The sequence below is a fragment of the Myotis myotis genome, unplaced genomic scaffold, assembly GCF_014108235.1.
Source record: "Myotis myotis isolate mMyoMyo1 unplaced genomic scaffold, mMyoMyo1.p scaffold_m19_p_3, whole genome shotgun sequence".
NCBI classification, from domain to species: Eukaryota; Metazoa; Chordata; class Mammalia; order Chiroptera; family Vespertilionidae; genus Myotis; species Myotis myotis.
Window position 1 is genome coordinate 109765017 of NW_023416335.1, and position 20664 is coordinate 109785680.

General features: G+C 45.3%; 1 protein-coding gene across 2 annotated transcripts in view; it reads left to right on the forward strand.

Annotated features, from left to right (window-relative positions):
• RNF17 (ring finger protein 17) overlaps positions 1 to 20664 on the forward strand; it is a 149331-nt gene that overhangs the window by 703 nt on the left and 127964 nt on the right. For both annotated transcript variants that reach the window (XM_036299996.1, XM_036299997.1), the window contains exon 2: positions 1582 to 1673. In XM_036299996.1, the coding sequence (XP_036155889.1) occupies positions 1582 to 1673 (92 nt within the window). The remainder of the gene's footprint in view (positions 1 to 1581; positions 1674 to 20664) is intronic.

The following is a 20664-nucleotide window of genomic DNA, read 5'->3' on the forward strand; positions in this document are numbered from 1 at the left end:
ACACCGCCCTCCTGTTGATCAAATTTTTTTGTATACAAGATATTTATTTTATATATATTAGACTTTATTTTAGAGGACTTTTAGGTTCACATTGATCTGCTAATTTAGATTCTACTCAAGTGAAACAGGTTCACGTTATTTTAATGTAATTTGAAATGCTAGAGTTCTCTGACAGGGATGAGTTGTTGAATTTTAACTCCTGGAGCTGCTGAAAATTCTTGTTGTTTCCCGGTGTAACTGTTTAATGTTTGTACTTTCAAAGTGAGTCATTCCATGGGCTTTCTTAGTCCCTCCTAGATGGACTCAGTTTGTGTAGAGAAAGTCGGTGAGTTTGTGTTTCCTGGTGGAGACCATCCTTCTGCTAATTTGGGTTTTGATCATGACTGTTATGTGGAAAATAGCCATTGTTTGAAGGAAAGAACTATTAAAAAATAAAGTTTTAAAACATGACCTTATAAAATCACTGGTCCTTCCATGCATTTGTGTTACAGTGCTTAGAAATACTCAGTTGGAAAGGTGATGGTTATGCATCTAGAATTGTGAAAGTGCTTCCCCTTTGTAAGCAGTAATACACCACAAGTTATTTTGACTTGTACAGTAAACTAAATTTATAAAGACAAACAGTTAAACAGTTTTGATTTCTTTGGTAATATTTCTGAAATTTAAATAGAGCTTTAAACATTAGTTTGGTTGTTGGCTTCAAAACTAAAGCTTTTTTAAAATCAAAAGCATGCAGTTATTAATCAGCAAGAACACTAATATTTTTGCTGGTAAAGATGACTGATTTTATCTAGTTCCTTTTTTCCTTTTTGTCTTGCAAAGTCTTTTAAAATGATATATTTTTGAAGTTACGTAGCTAAAAATATGCCTAATGTGATAAACTTCAAATTCTACTTAGCGATAAAAGCTTGATAATAGGTTTTCAATTAAGATTATGGTATTTCCCTTATAAAAGCTATTTTTGTGAAAATGATCTTTATGTGGGTTGTGTGTGTGATAGTAATAGCATCTGACTTCTGTCCTTGTCCTTGCCAGTGTCTTAGATCATTGTAAGAGTGGGGTCCTGCCAGTGTTTCACATCTGCCCTCCCTGTCCTCTTCACAGGATGGCAAATATAAATTACTAGAGGGCAGTATGATCAAGTAGAAAGAACATTGCATTGGAAACATAAATAGGCTGGAGTCTGGATTATACCATTTAATGAGCCACCCACCAAAATGTTTCTCCATCTCCAGGTTGCATATAACATTCCCAGCCTACTTAGCCATGATGTTTACACAGAGGCAATGAAGTATGTCAGAGCACTTTGTATGATTATAAGATATGGCAAATTGAAAGTATCATAGGTACCAAACACTATCTTAAATTAATGCAAACAATATTATGTAACTCTACCTGGCTTTTCTTCTGTTTCTCCCTCCTTCTGACTTGTATATGTTCTCCTGAATTTTGTTTAATAAGTCATCCATTACTAACTTTGTGATCTTCCTATGTGAGAGAATCCCTTTAACTTTCCACTCTAACTAATGCTGCACAATGTTAACAAACTGTAGAAAAATTAATGCATAATTTCATCAATAGGTCACCACCATGAGTTTCAGTGTGGACATGCTTTATGTGAACTGTGTTTATTAACTGAAGAATATAGCAAAATTATATGCCCTGCTTGTGAGGTAAGTTTTACCATCTTTCATATTGAATACATTAAAACCTAATGTTAAAGGTAAAAATGTTAGCAAAATAAAACATATTTCTGATTAGAAACTTTTAATTGCATTTTTACTACTGAATCTTTAAGCCAAGAAGCCTAACAAAATACAAAGCTTTTCCCAACCATTTTATAATTGTTCAAAGTGATCAAGAAGAATACCCAGTTAAGGTCATACATTAATCAGCATACATATTTTGACTCTGAGGAGAATTCTGTGAAAAATTGGTTCTCACCCTAGCCGATTTAGGTCAGTGGATAAGAGCATCAGCCCATGAACTGAAGGGTCCCGGGTTCGATTCTGGTCAAGGGCACATACCTTGGTTGTAGATTCCCTGGCCCTGGTTGGGATGCATGCAGGAGGCAACCAGTCGATGTGTGTCTCTCACATCAATGTTTCTCTCAGTCTCACCCTATCCCCTTCCACTCTCTCTAAAAAATCAGTGGAAAAATATCCTCGGGTGAGGATTATTAAAAAAAAAAGAAAATTCTATTTATTTTAATTTTAGTGAAGTATTCAAATCTGTACCCTTTTTTCCCACATCAAAACTATTCAAATTTTGAACACCACCTGCCCCTCAATCTTTGTGTGTCATCAAATTTATATTTGTAGAGATGCCATAGTATAAAAAGAAAAACAAAACAGTGGCCTAAAGTTAATGTTTACTTCAGAAGCATTAAAAATAGTACAGTTGCACTAGAACTAAAACTATGGACCCATAATAATGAGAACAGGTCAAGGATTTAAAATAAAATTTAATGAACATTGTTTCCATTTGCTACACATACAAATGGAACTTGTTTTATATAGTTTAGTATGTTTCAGGAAAGTTGTCTTAATCTCTAAATTCTTAATATTCCACTTGAGAGATCAGATGATGAGGGTTTGTATTTATTGTTTTCTGTAGCAGTGTGGCAAACAATTATTCTGGAGGCCGAAGAGGTGGAATACAATCCTAGTTCTGTGACACTAACCCAGGGGTGGGCAAACTTTTTGACTCGAGAGCCACAATGGGTTCTTAAACTGGACCTGAGGGCCGGAACAAAAGCATGGATGGAGTGTTTGTGTGAACTAATATAAATTCTAAGTAAACATCATTACATAAAAGGGTACGGTCTTTTTTTTTTTTTTAGTTTTATTCATTTCAAATGGGCCGGATCTGGCCCGCGGGCCATAGTTTGCCCACGGCTGCACAAGGTTCCTTATTTGTCTGATGGAAATAATACCTGCTTTATCTCATAGGATTGTAAGAGTCAAATTTGAAGTATGTAAAAGTTCTCTACAAGCTTCAAGACCATTAAAATAAGTGTTCTAGTCAACCCTTGGTTATTTAGGTGTGGATCAACTGGTTTGCAGGTTAAACATGGTAAAAATACATATATACATCCTATCTAATAAAAGAGAAACATGGTAGCCGAAGCCGGTTTGGCTCAGTAGATAGAGCGTCGGCCTGGGGACTGGAAGGTCCCAGGTTCGATTCCGGTCAAGGGCATGTACCTGGGTTGCGGGCACATCCCCAGTGGGAGATGTGCAGGAGGCAGCTGATTGATGTTTCTAGCTCTCTATCTCTCTCTCCCTTCCTCTCTGTAAAAAATCAATAAAATATATTATAAAAAAAAAAAAAGAGAAACATGGTAATTGGCATACGACCGCTACCCTTCCCATTGGCTAATCAGCGAGATATGCAAATTAACTGCCAGCCAAGATGGTGGCCGGCAGCCAGGCAGCTTGAAACTAACATGAGGCTTGCTTACTTCAGTGACAGAGGACTCCAACGTTCCCCACCTGCCGCTGCAGGCCTCTGAGCCTGCAGTCTGAAACATTGTAACAAATATAGAAGATAAACAAAACCCCAGAAACCAGCTTTCAGTGAGCCAGGATCTCAGAGCTGGAGTTGATACAGTGTCTAGATTATAGAACCCAGCAGAGGCCTCAGAGCTGGAGCCAGAGCTAAAGCTGGCCCAGAATAAAAAAAAAAAAAGGAGCAGTTGGGAGCTTCAGTCACCTGCAAGCCTGAAAACAGCCCTCATCCCCTCACCCAGGCTGGTCAGGCACCCCAGTGGGGACCCCCAACCTGAAGGGTGTGTGACCAGCTGCAAACAGCCATCATCCCCTCACCCAGACTGGCCAGGCACCCCAGTGGGGACTCCCACCCTGGTCCAGGACACCCTTCAGGGCAAACCAGCCAGCCCCACCCATGCACCAGGCCTCTATCCTATATAGTAAAAGGGTAATATGCCTCCCAGCACCAGGATCAGCGGAGCAGAGAGGCCTCCCAGCACCGGAATCAGCGTGACAGGGGGCAGCGCCCAAACCCCCTGATCGCCCTGCGGCTCTGTGTGTGACAGGGGGCGGGGCCACAACCTCTCTATCCGCCCTGCTCTGTTCGTGACAGGGGAAGGTGCCCCAACCTCCTGATCAGCCCTGCTCTGTGCCTGATGGGGGGAGCTCCCGAACCCCCTGATCGCCCTGCGGCTCTGTGTGTGACAGGGTGCGGAGCCCCAACCCCCACCCCCCACAGGCCCTGCTCTGTGTGTGACGGGGTAGAGCCATAACCTCCCCATCGGCCCTGCCCTGAGTGTGAGAGTGGCAGCGCCCCAACCCCCTGATCGGCCCTGCTCTGTGGGTGATAGAGAGCGGCACCCCAACCCCCTGATCTGCCCTGCTCTTGTGTGACAGAGGGTGGTGCCCCAACTCCCCTATCGGCCCTACTCTGTGAGTGACAGGGGGGAGCTCCCCAACCCCCTGATGGGCCCTGCTCTGTGCGTGATGGGGGGAGCTCCCCAACCCCCTGATCGACCCTGCTCTGTGCGTGACAAGGGGGAGCTCCTCAACCCCCTGATGGGCCCTGCTCTGTGCATGACAGGGGGGAGCTCCCCAATCCCCTGATCGACCCTGCTCTGTGCGTGACAGGGTAAGGAGCCCCAACGCCCCTGATGGGCCCTGCTCTGTGCGTGACAGGGGGCAGCACCCCAACCCCCTGATCGGCCCTGCTCTGTGCGTGACGGGGTGGCGCTGCAACCTCCCCATCAGCCCTGCCTTGAGTGTGACAGGGGGCGGTGCCCCAACCCCCCAATTGGCCCTACCCTGAGCGTGACTGAGGGTGGCATTGCAACCTCCCAATCCACGCTGCTCTGTGCATGACAGGGAGCAGCGCCCCAACTCCCCAATTGGCCCTGCTCTGAGCCCGACCAGGGGCTGCACCTAGGGATTGGGCCTGCCCTCTGCCACCCGGGAGCAGGCCTAAGCCAGCAGGGCGTTATCTCCCGAGGGGTCCCAGACTGCGAGAGGGCACAGGCCAGGCTGAGGGACCCCTCCTCCCCCCCGAGTGCACAAATTTTTGTGCACCGGGCCTCTAGTATGTATATAAATTTGTGAAATTTTAATTGTAGCAGAAACATGTACATATTAGAAGATGTCTGTTTTAGAATTATATACTTTTACAAATTAAGGCCTTCATTGTGGGAAATTATTTTTTTTATTTTGTTAATCTTCAGCAGAGGATATTTTTACCATTGATCTTTAGAAAAAGTGGAAAGAAGAAGAGAAAGGGAGAGAGAGAGAGAGAGAGAGAGAGAGAGAGAGAGAGATAGAGAGATAAACATTGATGTGAGAGAGACAAATGGATTGGTTGCCTTCCAAGGGCACCCCACCTGGGGCCGGAGTTTGAACCTGCAATCCAGGTACACTCCCTTGACCAGTAATTGAACCAGCAACCCTTTGTTGCTTGGGCCAACGCTGTAACCACTGAGCAACAACAGCCAAGACAATTGTGGGAAATTCTTATTCCCTTTCCTTTCTTGACAGTAGGTTCCTATGTGGTTGGCTACAAAGCTAAGACAAGGGTTGAGGGGATCTAGCTCTTGTAGTTGTTAAGGAAGATCCCTGACCCATTCCATCTTGTGATGGGAAAAGAGTAAGGGAAAGGGAAGAAGCAGGCAGCCAGAACTGTTTCTGCCCATATCCATTCTGTTCTAATATTTAAACACAGTCAAATTTATTATAATAACTTTTTCCCGTTTTTGGCAAATGATTTCATGTTTAATGGTTTTAAAACATTATACTGTATTATTTTGGATAACATCTATACAAATGTTTATAGTGTGTTTACAAATACTGATTTTGATTTTAAGGTCGTGATAAATCTATTTGGTATCATTCTGACTAGTTCTGACTCTGTCTTTGGGAGACATGTGATTTGTGTCATCCTTCCGTTCTTTCTCCCCCTTCCTGGTGCTATTAGCAAGGGACTATATTCAGATTCTTCAGATGCACTAAACCCGAATGCTATTTAAAGGAGTCCTTCAAGAAACCTTCCTGAAATTGTTACCACTCTTATTAGTTTTTAAAGTTTAGATTTTTGATGATGTCTAGTATTTATATGGAATAAGAGAGAATGGGAGAATCTAGTCTAAATTAATGAGAGTGTGAATGTATAGAATACTTAAGGAGTATAGTTTATTTCTTTTAACTTACGTATGTACCCTAAAAAAGTATGTGCCCTATAAATATTTTAGTAGCTGTATTTACATTAGACTTATATTTATAATTTATCTGTAATGTTTAAGGTAATGTTATTTATTTCAAACTTAAGCCTAAAATGATTTCATTCAGGATTAAGGGTATGCATTTGTCTTTATTTCTGAGTTTGGTTGAATACTATTTATCTACCATTCTTTATCTTTTATAGTTGTATAGGGTTTTTTACTATCCCTTCTGTGCTTTTGATTGATATTAATGGTTAATAACTAGAGGCCTGGTGCATGAAAATTCATGCACTGGAGAGGGGTCCCTCAGCCCGGCCTGCCCCCTCTCTCACAGTCTGGGAACCCTTAGGGGCGGGAGGTGGCCCGGCGATCAGGGAAAGGCAACGCTCCCATCACACCTCTGCTGCTGCCACTGCCGGCAGTGCAAGCCTCTGCCAGCCCTGGTTACCTGAGCCTTGGGTGGCCCTGGGTGGCTGGGCAGCCACCATCCAAGGCTTGCCTATCCCTCAGGCATTGGCTGGGTAGCCACCATCCAAGGCTTGCCTGTGCCTCGGGAATCAGCTGGGCAGCCGCCATTTGAGGCTTGCCTGTACCTCGGGCCAGCCCTGGGCAGCTGGGCAGCCACCATCCAAGGCTTGCCTGCGCCTCAGGCTGGCCCTGGGTGGCTGGGGGGCTGGGGACTGGGGTACTCTGGAAGCAGTTGCATGGAGCGGCCAGACCCGCCTGGGGGTGGGCCTGGCTGTGCTGTGTGCCTGCCACCCTGGCGGGGCTGAGAGGGCTGAGTGCTGTCATCTTGTGGCTGTGGGCGCCACCATCTTTGAGGGCATGACAGTCAATTAGCATATTCCCTCTTTATTGGCTGTGGGTGCCGCATCTTGTGAGGGTGTAGCGGTCAATTAGCATATTCCCTCTTTAATAGTTAGGAGATCCATCCTATAATTTTGCACGGCAAGGTGGCAGATTTTGTTTCAAATAGGATCATACTTAGCATCATTCCAGAAATACCGGCATTTTATTTATCTTTCAGACCTGAGTCCAAAAATACATTGTGCACAAAGAAAGATAGTTTATCCAATCAACAGATAATCCTATCTAATAATAGACAAAGATTGAAATTAACCATACCTCTGCTACACTTCCCATTGGCTAATCAGTGAAATATGCAAATTAACCACCAACAAAGATGGTGGCCGGCAGCCACAGCCACGCAGGTGAAGCGAGCAGTAGGCTTGCTTGCTCCAGTTATGGAGGAAGCCAAGCTTCCTCCCCGCTGCCACTGCAGCCAGGCTCTGAGCTCCACTCTAAGCAACAAAGTTGCAATTATAGAAGCTAAACAAACCCCAGATACCTGCTTTCAGCAGGCTGTGGCCTCAGAGCTGGAGCAGCAACAAAGTTTCAATTATAGAAGGTAAATAAATCCCAGAATAAAAAAAAGAAAAAAAGGAGAGTCTGGGAGCTTCAGTTGCCGGCAAGCTTGACCATACTGAAAACTCTCAGCCCCTCATCCAGACTGACCACGCACCCCTGTGGGGACCCCCACCCTAAAGGGGGTGTGGCCAGCCTGAAAACAGCCATCAGCCCCTCATCCAGGCTGGCCAGGCACCCCAGTGGGGACCCCCACCCTGAAGGGGGTGCGGGCAGCCTGAAAGCAGGCATCAGCCCCTGAACCAGGCTGGCCAGACACCTCAGTGGGGACGCCCACCCTGAAGGGGATGTGACCAGCTGCAAACAGCCATCAGCCCCTCACCCAGGCACCCAAGCAGGACCCCCACCCTGATCCGGGACACCCTTCAGGGAAAACCAGCCGGCCCCCACCTGTGCACCAGGCCTCTATCCTATATAGTAAAAGGGTAATATGCAAATTGACCATAACAGCAGAAAGACTGGGAATGACTGGTCACTATGACACACACTGACCACCAGGGGGCAGACGCTCAATGCAGGAGCTGCCCTCTGGTGGTCAGTGAGCTCCCACAGGGGGAGCTCTCCTCAGCCACAAGCCAGGCTGATGGCTGCCAGTACAGCGGTGGTGGTGGGAGCCTCTCCTGCCTCCTCAGCAGCACTAAGCATGTCCGACTGCAGTTTAGGCCTGCTCCCCGCTGGCAAGTGGACATCCCCCGAGGGCTGCCGGGCTGCCAGAGGGATGTCTGATTGCCAGCTTAGGCCCAATCCCCCGGGGAGCGGGCCTAAGCCAGCAGGTAGACATCCCCCGAGGGGTCCCAGACTGCAGGAGGGCACAGGCCAGGCTGAGGAACCCCCCACCCCCCCCTGAGTGCACAAATTTTTGTGCACCGGGCCTCTAGTCCTATATAATAAAAGCCTAGGTGGTGTCACACCCTCCCGCGATGCCCTCACGCGACATCGCCACAAAATGGCTGCCACAAGATGGCTGCACGCACAGCAGAGGTGGGGCCCAGCGACTGCTCCGCTCAATGAGGCCTGTGCTCTGCGCAGCGCAGAGTAGGCGGGGCCCGGCGGAGGAGGCGGGTCGCAGGAGGGGAGGGCAGTTGTGGGGGGGGGGTTAAGCCGGCAGGGGGTGGCAGTTGTGATCGATCAGACCGGGAGGGGAAGGCAATTGTGGGCCATCGGGCCTTCAGGGGAGCGCAGTTGTGGGCAACCGGGCTGGCAGGGGAGGGCAGTTGTGGGTGATCAGGCCAGCAGGGGAGCAGTTAGGTGTCGATCAGGCCGGCAAGGGAGTGTTTAGGTGGCAATCAGGCTGGCAGTCGGACATCGCCTGAGGGGTCCCAGATTAGAGAGGGTGCAGGCCAGGTTGAGGGACACACACACACACACACACACACACACAGGCCATGCACGAATTTCGTGCACCGGGTCTCTATTTAATATATATTAAAATTCCATGTAGATTGGAAATGTTAATAATATACTAATTGAAAATGTAAACTGGAAGAAAATATAGGTACTAGTAATTTAATCTTAGAAGGGGAAGCCTTGTTAACCCTTTTCAGTCCAACATGGAGGCTGACTCGACAGGCCAGGCGCTAGGAGCAGGTCCAATGTCGAGGCTGAGACACTGCAAACCGGTTCAACATTCAATCCCGTCAATTAATTTGGACCAGACTGTTTGAATTCCAAAAATAAAATTGGACCGCAAAGGGTTAAACTTATCACTGAAATCAGAATCCAAAGAAGAAATGCTGGTTAAATTTGACCACAATTTTTTATTTATAAGTAACAAAACAAACAAAAACATCAGCATAAAAATAAACATAAATGACAAGCTGGGTTGGGGAGAGGAAGAATGCTTTTTTTATATATATTACATGTTAAGAATCTTTGTACAGTTTTAACTGAAATCTTTTAAATCAGTGTACAGATGGGCCTTGATTTATGAGTGTCCTGACGAGTTTTTCGAGATTATGAGCTATCTCTCGGCCGATTTTTTGCTTTGAGTTGTGAGCTAAAATTCGGGTTACGAGCCAGCTTCAGATACCCCACTGCTAGTTGGCGCAGCGAACGTCACAGTGAACGCCACAACATCAGCCCAGCATCATGTGTCTCACTCATTCACTGTTGATTTGACATACGAGTAATTTGAGTTACGAGCTCCGTCACAGATGGAACGGATTAAACTTGTAAGTCAAGGCCCCACTGTATTTAATTTATATATTTTTAATTTTGGAAGAATTGTCCTGTATCAAATCTGTTGATGGTCTTCTTTCTGTGCCAATAATGCTCTCAAAAACATGGTAAATGTTCCTAAAATCTACCGGACTTTCTGTAAGAAGTGTGGCAAGCATCGACCCTTAAGGAAACAGTATAGGAAGGGAAAGGATTCTGTTTGCACAGGGAAAGCAGTGTTATAACGGGAAGCAGAGTGGCTGTGGAGGGAAGATTAAGCTAATTTTCTGCAAAAAGGCTAAAACTGCAAAGAATATTGTGCTAATGTTTGAATACATTGAGTCCATTCTAAGAGAATGCTGGCTATTACCAGTAAGAGATGCAGGCATTTGGAGGAGGAAATAATGGCAGCTGAATAGGCAGACCTGTAGTGCATCTCATCCCAGGGCCAGACTGGAAATACAACAAAATTGGAGAACATTCACATGGAATTACCAACTGAGCTCCAGTGAGGAGGAGACATATCAAGGAAGGACAGAAAACACCTGGAAACCTGTAAGAAAGGCAAGGTCATGAGAGGAGCTGAATCAGCTCCCAGGGGCGACAGGCCAGCGAGCCAGGAGGAAGAAGGGAACTCCTGGCTAAAGGAGTCTGTTTTCTCAGAAGATAGAGGCCTGGAACCCAAGTTGGGCTCCATAGCCCTGAGCAACAGAGCCGAGACCCGAGGCTCACATAACATCCAGCCGTGAAAGGTGGCAGGGCTGCTGGCCACTTCAGAGCCTGGAGCCCATAGACCAGAGCTGGTTGGAAAGAAAGCTGCAGTTTTGACTTTTTTCTTTTCTTTTCTCTCTAAACCCAGAGCCTAGGAATTTTCATTTTTGACTATTCATCTGAGGCTTTGGTGCAGGGAGGGAGATGTGGACTCAAGGTGCCTAAGAAGAGGCTGAGTTGGGAAGTTTTGTGGGGAGACTTGGTAAAATAGCAGCCAGTGATAACCGGAATGGTGAGCCGAGGTGTTTTTCCCAGGTCGTGTCTCACGATGCTGAAGAATGAGCTACGTGGACCAGAAGATTTAAGCAAAGTGTGGAAAATTTATTACAAGCAGATTCAGACTCCCCGCAAAGGGGAGGGGCACTCAAGAATGGGTTGCCTGTTTTAGCCTTGTAGTCCAGGGGTATGTATATGTTTGCTACAAGCCTGCTCTATGTCTACCTGTGTCGTCATCTGATTGATTCCCTCAATTGTTTTTGCCCAGCAACAGACCTAAACTTTCCCTGTTTCTATGTGTTCTTTCTCTGTTCCTATGCTGAACTTTTCCTGTTTCTATGTGTTCGTACATTTTGTTTACTGCAGGCCCTCCCTTGGTTTCCCATGTCTCCTGCTTTGAGTCCAGAAACATTTTATTATTTCTGCTTGGTTGGTTCCTGTGGTTAGGCTGCTCTAACTGTCATGTCTGCCCCTGCCTATATTTCACCTGCCTTTGTCTTCCACTGGACCCCTGCCCTGTCTTCCTGCGTTTCAATCTAACTCCTCTCACCAGGAGCATTTGGTTGTAGGCCCCCAACCGAAACAGCCATTTTTCCTGAGAGGAGCTAACCACTCCCAGAAGCCACAGAGCAAGTAAAGAAACAAAACAGCCTGCCCCACCCACAGGAGCATTGCATGCCACACCCTGCATTTTGATCTTGTCAGAGGAAACAAAAGCAGAGGCCAAGCTTAAGGGTTTGAACAGTCTCAAGGAGCCTTCAGTGACTCGATTGAGGGAGGGGCCATCCTCCCAGCTCTGTTGGGAATCAGACTGACATGTTCCCCTCACGGGAGAACTGATAAAAACTCCAGGTTTCCAGCTGACCCCATTGTTCTCCATACAGGATCTCTGTCCAGGCAAGGGCAGAGTAATACTTTGGGCCACTCATAGAGGAATAGCTCTGGGACAGGAAAACACACCCATCATATTCCATGAAAACTAAACAGTACCTCCTGCCTAAAGTTCTTTCAAAATCAGACTTTTGAGTGATTAAGATTGACAGCTGGTTAGCAGGCAAAGGTGGGCAGAGGTAGAGTCTGGGGAATCAGGGGAAGTTTGCTGACCCAGCCCTGGGCCCCTTGATGCTAACAAACCTACTTTAGAGGGCAGATTGGTCCTTCCTGTTTGCAGCCAAGGCCTGTGGAGACAGACACAAGCGGTGGATTGGTGGATCATTTGGAGCTTTAAGCAGATTGCTGAAAGTCAAAAGACAGTGCCTGATAGTGATTAGCACCTAAATACCTAACAGAAAGCCAAGAATTGGCAGACAGAACAGAAGAGTGGTATCCAAAGCAAGCTCCCATGGGGCATTAAACTCAGCTGAAACTAACGCCTCTTCATTTTTTTTTCTTTCTATTTTTCCTTTTTTCTTTTTTTAGTTTTCTCTTTCCTTCTTTTCCCTTTTTAAATTTATCTTCTTTATCTGCTTTATTGGTTTGTTATTATTCTTATCTCTGTTGTTTCATTCATATATCTAATTTTCCTCTTCCCGTTTTCTACTCAATTTTTTTCACTAAATATTTTTTTTCTCTTTTCTTTTTCTCCTGCTTCCTCATCTTTTTTCTTTTTCTTATTTTAGGTCTATCTGCTTTCTCCTATATTTTCCTTTTCAAAGTTTTTTCTTGTCTTTTCTCCATCCTTTATTTTAAACTATTGTCCTTTCCCTAGTCCTTGTTAGGTTAGGTGGCTCAGGAGGCAGAGAAGGAAATAAAGAGAGTTGATCAGAAAAGGAAGGAAGGAAAGTTTATTCTGCCTCCCGGGAGACCCACGCACCCCCAAGGACAGGGCATGTGGATTCACGCCAACAGGGAGGGGGGCGCTTTTTTAATACTGCGGTTGGGTGAGGGGCGGGGACGTGAGCTGAGGTATTCAGTTGAGGAAGTTTCAGCTGCAGGGGGTCAGCCAGGTATTCAGGAATGAGTCAGTATCTGTGTGGTGGTCGTTGTGGATTCAGGGAGAAGCCAGTATCTGTGTCTGGCACGCTGATCTGTTAGAAATGCCAGGGGTAGTCCATTATCTCGTCACATGTCTCCATGTAGCCGATCCTGGGCTCTCTCCAACCTAACAGCCCTTGGATTCTTTATTCTTGTTTTCTTAATTTCATCTCTCCAACTACATATTCTGCCCTCTCCCTGCCCCTTTACTTACTATTTCTGATTTGTGCTTTTTTGTCTATTTGGTTTTTTTTTATCCCTGTATCTTTCTCTTTTTTTTCTATCATTCTTGCTCTCTTTTCTCTTTCCTAATTCTTTTCTGGTGGTTGCTTTTGTTAGTGCTATAGAGGTCTTGTGTATGTTCGTGTTTTGTTTCTTCTATTTCATGTTTTGTATTGTTGTATTTTGTTCTGTGCGGTCAGCACCTCCACAACATTTCTCATGATATGGTTGGGTAAGCCACATGGCCACCCAGTCTGAGAGAAGACTCCATCCACAAATGGGACAATAACATTCAAGACCCAACTATAACAGGAGAACCCAAATAACTCAAGTAAGGGTCTTTCCTAGAGCACCCAGCTCAGGAGATCTAAGGGACTGCACCAGTGGGTACCACAAAACACCTACTATATAAGACCACCCCCCAAAATCTGGGAGGCATAGCAGTTTGATCTAATACATAGAAACAAATACAAAGGGACAGCAAAAATGGGGAGACAACCCCTGAATGAAAGAAGAGGAGGAATCGCCATAAAAGGAATTAAATGAAATGGAGGCAAGCAATTTGTCAAATAAAGAATACAGAATAATGCTAATAAGGGTGCTCAAACAATTCAGTGAGAATTATAAGCAACTTAATGAGAATCATAAATTAATGAGAATATTTAGGGACTTAATGAGAGCTACACCAACTTGAAAAGAGAGGTTGAAAGAATAAATAAGAATCAATTGGAAATGAGGACCAACATAGCTGAAATAAAGAATACCCCGGAAGAATACAACAGTAGACTAGAAGAAGCTGAGGACCAAATCAGTGAATTAGAAGACAAGGTATAAAAACATTCATTCAGATCAGCAAATGGAAAAAAAATTAAAAACAGGAGAAGAATTTAATGGAGCTTTGGGACAACATGAAACATAACAACATTTGCATCATATGAGTGCCGGATGGAGAAGAATCCAAGAAATGAATAGAGAACCTGTTTGGAGAAATAATGGCAGAAAATTCCCCTAACATGTTGAAGGAAAAAGTCACTCAAGTTCAGGAAATGCAGAGAGTCGCAGCCAAGATGAACCCTGAAAGACCCTAGGCACATATGAATTAAAATAGCAAATATTAAAGACAAGGAATCTTAAAGGCTGCAAGATAGAAACATAAATTACCTACAAGGGAGCTCCCATTAGACTGTCAGCTAACTTCTCAATAGAAACACTTCAGGCCAGAAGGAAATGGCATGAAGTACACAAGGTAATGAAAAACAAAAGACTGAACCCAGGACTACTTTATCTGGCAAGGTATAATTCAAAATTGAAGGTGAAATAAAGAGCTCTGCAGACAAAAAAAAAGGCTAAAAGAATATATTACCACCAAGCCAGCACAGTAAGAAATGTTCAAGGGACAATTGTAAGAAGAAATAGAGAAGAAGATAGTCATAAAGAGTAAGAATGGAAATAAGTACCTATCAATAATCTACACTAATCAAGGACAAAGATGCTAATTGACTGTACCTTTGATATGCCAAAGCCACGCCCAACAGCCAATTGGAGCGACCATATGCAAATTAACCCAACCAAGATGGCGGCCGGCAGCCACATAGCTGAAGCAAGCAGGAGGCTTGGTTGCCCTGGCGATGGAGGAAGCCAAGCATCCCGCCTGCCCTGGCCAGCTGTGGCCTCCACAAAAGGCAACAAAGTTTCAATTATAAAAGCTAAATAAATCCCAGATACCTGCTTCCAGCCAGCCTCTACTGGGAGCTTGGGTGGATGGAGGCCGTGGCCAGCCTGCAAACAGCCATCAGCCCCTCACCCAGGCTGGCCAGGCACCCCAGCAGGGAACCCTACCCTGAAGGGGCTGTGGCAAGCCTGCAAACAGCCATCAGCCCCTCACCAAGGATGGCCACATCCTCATGGGGTGAGGGTCCCTGCTGAGGGGCTTGGCCAGCCTGCAAACAGCCATCAGACCCTCACCCAGACTGGACAGGGACCCCAGAAGGACCCTCCACCCTTTAGGAGGTGTGGACAGTCTGAAAACAGCCCTCAGCCCCTCACCCAGGCTGGCCAGGCACCCCAGCAGGGTCCCCTACCCTGAAGGGGCTGTAGGCAGCCTGCAAACAGCCATCAGCCCCTCACCCAGGATGGCCAGGCACTCCAGTGGGGACCCCCCCCCTCCCTGAAGGAGGTGTGGCCAGTCTGAAAATGGCCCTCAGCCCCTCATCCAGGCTGGCCAGGTACCCAAGCGGGACCCCTACCCTGATCCGGGACACCCTTTAGGGCAAACCAGCCGGCCCCCACCCGTGCACCAGGCCTCTATCCTATATAATAAAAGGGTAATATGCAAATTGACCCTAACAGCAGAAAGACTGGGAATGACTGGTTACTGTGACACACACTGACCACCAGGGGGCAGATGCTCAATGCAGGAGCTGCCCTCTGGTGGTCAGTGTGCTCCCACAGGGGGAGCTCTGCTTAGCCACAAGCCAGGCTGCCAGCTGCCAGTACAGCAGTGGTGGTGGGAGCCTCTCCCACCTCCTCAGCAGCACTAAGGATGTCCGACTGCAGTTTAGGCCTGCTCCCCGCTGGCAAGTGGACATCCCCCGAGGGCTGCCGGGCTGCCAGAGGGATGTCTGACTGCCAGCTTAGGCCCAATTCCCCAGGGAGCAGGCCTAAGCCAGCAGGTGATCATTCCCCAAGGGGTTCCAGACTGCGAGAGGGCACAGGCCAGGCTGAGGGCCCTCCCGAGTGCACAAATTTTTGCGCACCGGGCCTCTAGTAACCTTAAATATAAATGGCTTAAATACTCCAATCAAAGGTTATAGGGTACCTGAGTGGCTAAAAAAACATAACCCATATGTATACTGTCTACAGAGACCAACCTCAGTTAAAGGATTCGCACAGACTGAAATTGAAAGGATGGAAAAAAACTTTTCCAGGCAAATGAAAATGGAAAAGAAAGCTGGGGTAGCAATACTCATCTTACAAAATAGACCTCAACATGAAGGCCATAACAAGAGATAATGAAGGCCACTTCATAATACTAAAGAAATCAATAAAACAAGAGGATATAACTCTGGTAAACATATGTACCTAATACAGGAGCATCCAAATACATAAAAAAACTTCTGGAGAATATCAAGGGAGAGAGCGACAGTAATACTATCATAGTAGGGGACTTTAATACCCTATGGACATCACTGGATAGACCTTCTAGACAAAAAATTAACAAGGAGGCAGCGATCCTAAACAATACGCTAGATCAAATGAAATTGACATTTTCAGAGCTTTCCACCCCAAAGCTACAGAATATACATTCTTCTCAAGTGCACATGGAACATTTTCAAAGATAGACCACATGTTAGGACACAGGCCAAATCTCTACAAGTTCAAGAAGATTGAAATCATATCAAGCATCTTCTTAAATCACAATGGCATGGAATGAGAAATTAACTGTAATAAAAACACTCAAAAATTCTCAAACACATGGAGGCTAAATAGCATGCTATTAAACAATGAATAGGTTACCAAAAAGATCAAAGAGGAAATAAAAAACATCCTGGAAACAAATGAAAATGAACTCACTACAACCCAAACTCTGTGGGACAAAGTGAAAGCCATCCTGAGAGGGAAGTTCATAGCACTATAAGCCTATCTAAAAACAAAAAACAAAAAACAAACAAAAAAACCAAACAAGAAAAACTCTTAATAAGGTATCTAATTCTACAATTTAAAAAAAATAGAAAGAGAACAATAAGAAAAACCCAAGTAAGTAGAAGGAGGGAAATACTAAAGGTCAGATGGAAATAAATGACATAGAGACTAAAAAATACGTATTTATATATAAATATAGATATATACTAGAGGCCCGTTGCACGAAGATTCGTGTAATAGGCCTTCCTTCCCCTTGCTGCCGGCACTGGTTTTCCCCCAGGACCCAGGCCTTTGGTTCGGCCACAGCAGTGAGGCTTGGCTTCTCTGCTCCGGCCACAGCAGCAAGGCTTGGCTTCTCCGCTGTGGCCGCAGCGAGGCTTGGCTTCTCTGCTGTGGCCGCAGTGAGGCTTGGCTTCTCCACTCCGGCTGCAGCGGAGAAGCCAAGCCTCTTCAGTCTTTAGTCGTCTTCAGTCTTCGCTCCGTGCCTGCATATGCAAATTAACTGCCATCATTGTTGGGTTAATTTGCATAGTTGCTCTGATTAGCTGGTGGGCATAGCGGAGTGACACCAATTTGCATGCTTCTTTTTTATTAGTGTAGATAAAAGATCAATAAAACTAAGCTGGTTCTTTCAAAAGATAAACAAGATTGATGAACCTCTAGGCAGACTCATCAAGAAACAGAGAGAGGACTCAAACAAAATCAGAAACAAAAGAAGTGAAGTAACAACAGACCCCACAGAAACACAAAAGATCATAAAAAGTACTATGAATGACTATATTGCAATAAACTGGGCAACCAGGGTGAAATGGACATATTCCTAGAAAAATACAATCTTCCAAGACTCAGGAAGAATCAGAAAACCTGAATAGGCTGATAACTACTGATGAAATTGAAGCAGTAATAAAAAAAAAAAAAACTTCCAGCAAACAAAAGCCTTGGTCTGGAAGGCTTCATAGGGGATGCTTACCAAACATTTAAAGAACTAGCATCTGTCCACCTCAAACTCTTCCAAAAAATTCAAGAGGAAGAAATACTTCCAACCTCTTTCTATGAGGCCAGAATTACCCTAATTCTAAAACCAGATAAAGACACTGCCAAGAAAATTACAGGCCAATATCCCTGATAAGCATAGATGCTAAAATCTTCAACAAAATTTTAGAAAATCTGATCCACAATATATTAAAAAGATCATACACTATGACCAGTTGTGATTTATTCTGGGGCTGCAAGGCTGGTACAATATTTGCAAATCAATAAATATTATATATCACATAAATTGAAAGGCAAAAATCACATGATCAGATCAATAGATGCATAAAAAGCATTTGACAAAAAACGGCACCCATATTTGATAAAAACTCTCAGCAAAGTGGGAATAGAGGGAGTATATGTCAACATGATAAAGGCCATATATGACAAATCTACAGCAAACATCATACTCAATGGGAAAAAACTAAAACCATTTCCACTGAGAACAGGAACAAGACAGGGATGCCCGCTTTCACCCCTCTTAGTCAACACTAGAGGCCCAGTGCACGAATTCGTGGACCAGTGGAGTCCTTTGGCCTGGCCTGTGGGTCTGGGCCAAAACTGGCTCTCCAAGATCCCCTTAGGGGTCCTGGATTGCAGGCCAGGTTAAGATACCCCACCAGTGCACAACTGGGGCTTGGGAGGGATGTGGGAGGTTGGATAGTTAGGGAGGGACTGCAGGAGGGCTCCAGGGTGTGTTCAGCCTGTCTTGCTCAGTCCTGATTGGCCAGACCCTAGCAGTAAGCTAACCTACCAGTTGGAGGTCTGCCCCCTGGTGGTCATAGCAAGTGGTTGAGCGGCCTTAGCATATCATTAACATATTATGCGTTTATTGGTTGAACAGCCAACCGGACACTTAGCACATTAGGCTTTTATTATATAGGACTAGAGGTCCAGTGCACAAAATTTGTGTACGGGGGGGGGGGTGTCCCCTCAGCCCAGCCTGCACCCTCTCCAATCCGGACCCCCCGGGGGAAGGACATCCCTCTCACAATCTGGGACTTCTGGCTTCTAACTGCTCACTTGCCTGCCTGCCTTATTACCCCTAACTGCTTCTGCCTACCGGCCTGATTGCCCCTAACTGCCCCCCGCCCCCCGCCAGCCTGGTTGCCCCCAACTGCCCCCTCCCCCCCGCCAACCTGGTCACCCCCAACTGCCCCCCCCCCCCCCGCTGGCCTGGTCACCCCACACAGCCTGCTGTCATTTGGTCATCCCTCACTAACCCCCCTGCCAGCCTGGTTGCTCCACACAACCTCCTATTCAGTCGTTTGGTCATCCCTCACTAACACCCCTGCTGGCCTGGTCACTGCACACAGCCTGCTGTTCAGTCGTTTGGTCGTCCCTCACTAACCCCCCTGCTGGCCTTGTCGCCCCATGCAGCCTGCTGTTTGGTCATTACTGTTACTGTGATGGCGTCCTGGACAGTCTGCATATTCCTCTATTATTAGTATAGATTGTACTGGAAGTTCCAGGCACAGCAATCAGACAAGAAGAAATAAAAGGCATCCAAATTGGAAAGGAGGAAGTAAAACTATTATTATTTGCAGGTGACATGATATTGTACCTAAAAAACACTGAAGACTCCATCAGAAAACTAGTAGATGTAATAAATGAATTCGGCAAGGTAGTAGGATACAAAATTAACACCTAGAAATCCTTGGCATTTTTATATACCAATAATGAACTCTCAGAGAAACTAAAAATCCCATTTACCATTGCAATAAAAAATTTAACATACTTAGGAATAAACTTAGCCAAGGAAAAATAAACCTGTGCTTGGAAAACTACAGGACGTTGAAAAAAGATGTAGAGGAAGATATAATCAAGTGGAAGAATATACCATGTACATGGATTGGTAGAATCAACATCATTAAAATGTCGATACTTCCCAAAGCAATCTATAGATTCAATGCAATCCTATATAATAAAAGCCTAATATGCTAAGTGTCCAGTCGTCCAGTCATCCGTTCAACCAATCAAAGTGTAATATGCTAATGATATGCTGAGACCACTCAACCATTCGCTGTGAATGGCACTGACCACCAGGGTGAAGACAGTTGACCAGTCGCTGTGATGTGCACTAACCACCAGGGGGCAGACACTCTGACCAGTAGGTTAGCTTGATGCTGGGGTCCAGCCGATCGGGACTGAGTGAGGCAGGCCAGACATGCCCTGGAGCCCTCCCACGGTCCGGTTCCTCCCTGGCTGGCCAACCTCCTGCCCAGCCCCGATCATGCACCGGTGGGGTTCCTCGGCCTAGCCTGCACCCTCTCGCAATCCGGGACCCCTCAGGGGATGTCAGAGAGCCAGTTTCAGCCGATCCCGCAGGCCAGGCTGAGGAACCCCATTGGTGCATGAATTCGTGCACCGGGCCTCTAGTCCCTAATAAAAGACCAACAGCATATTTTACAGTTCTAGAACAAACACTCCAAAAATGTATATGGAACCAAATATGACCCCAAATAGGTGCAACAATCTTGAGAAAGAACAGAGTTGGAGGAACCACATTACCAGATAACAAGTTATACTACAGTACTCAGAACAGCCTGTGACTGGCATAAGAATAGGCATATAGATCAGTGGAACAGAACAGAGAACCCTGAAATCAACCCAAATCATTATGTTTAATATTTGACAAAGGAGGCAAGAGAATACAGTGGAGTCAAGACAGTCTCTTCAATAAATGGTGTTTGGAAAATTGGACAGGTATATGCAAGAAAATGAAACTAGATAACCAATTTACACCATACATAAGAATAAACTCAAAATGTATAAAAGACTTAAATGTAAGTTGTGCAACCATAAAAATCCTAGAAGAAACCATAGGCATAAAAATCTTAGCTCTCGTAGCAATATGTTTATGGATACATACCTTTGAGCAAAGGAAACTAAGGAGAAAAACAAATGGGAGTACATAAAAATAAGCTTCTGCACAGCAAAAGAAGCCATCAACAAAATGAAAAGGGAGCACACTGGGAGAACATATTTGGAAATGATACAACAATAAGGGGTTAATTTCCAAAATATAT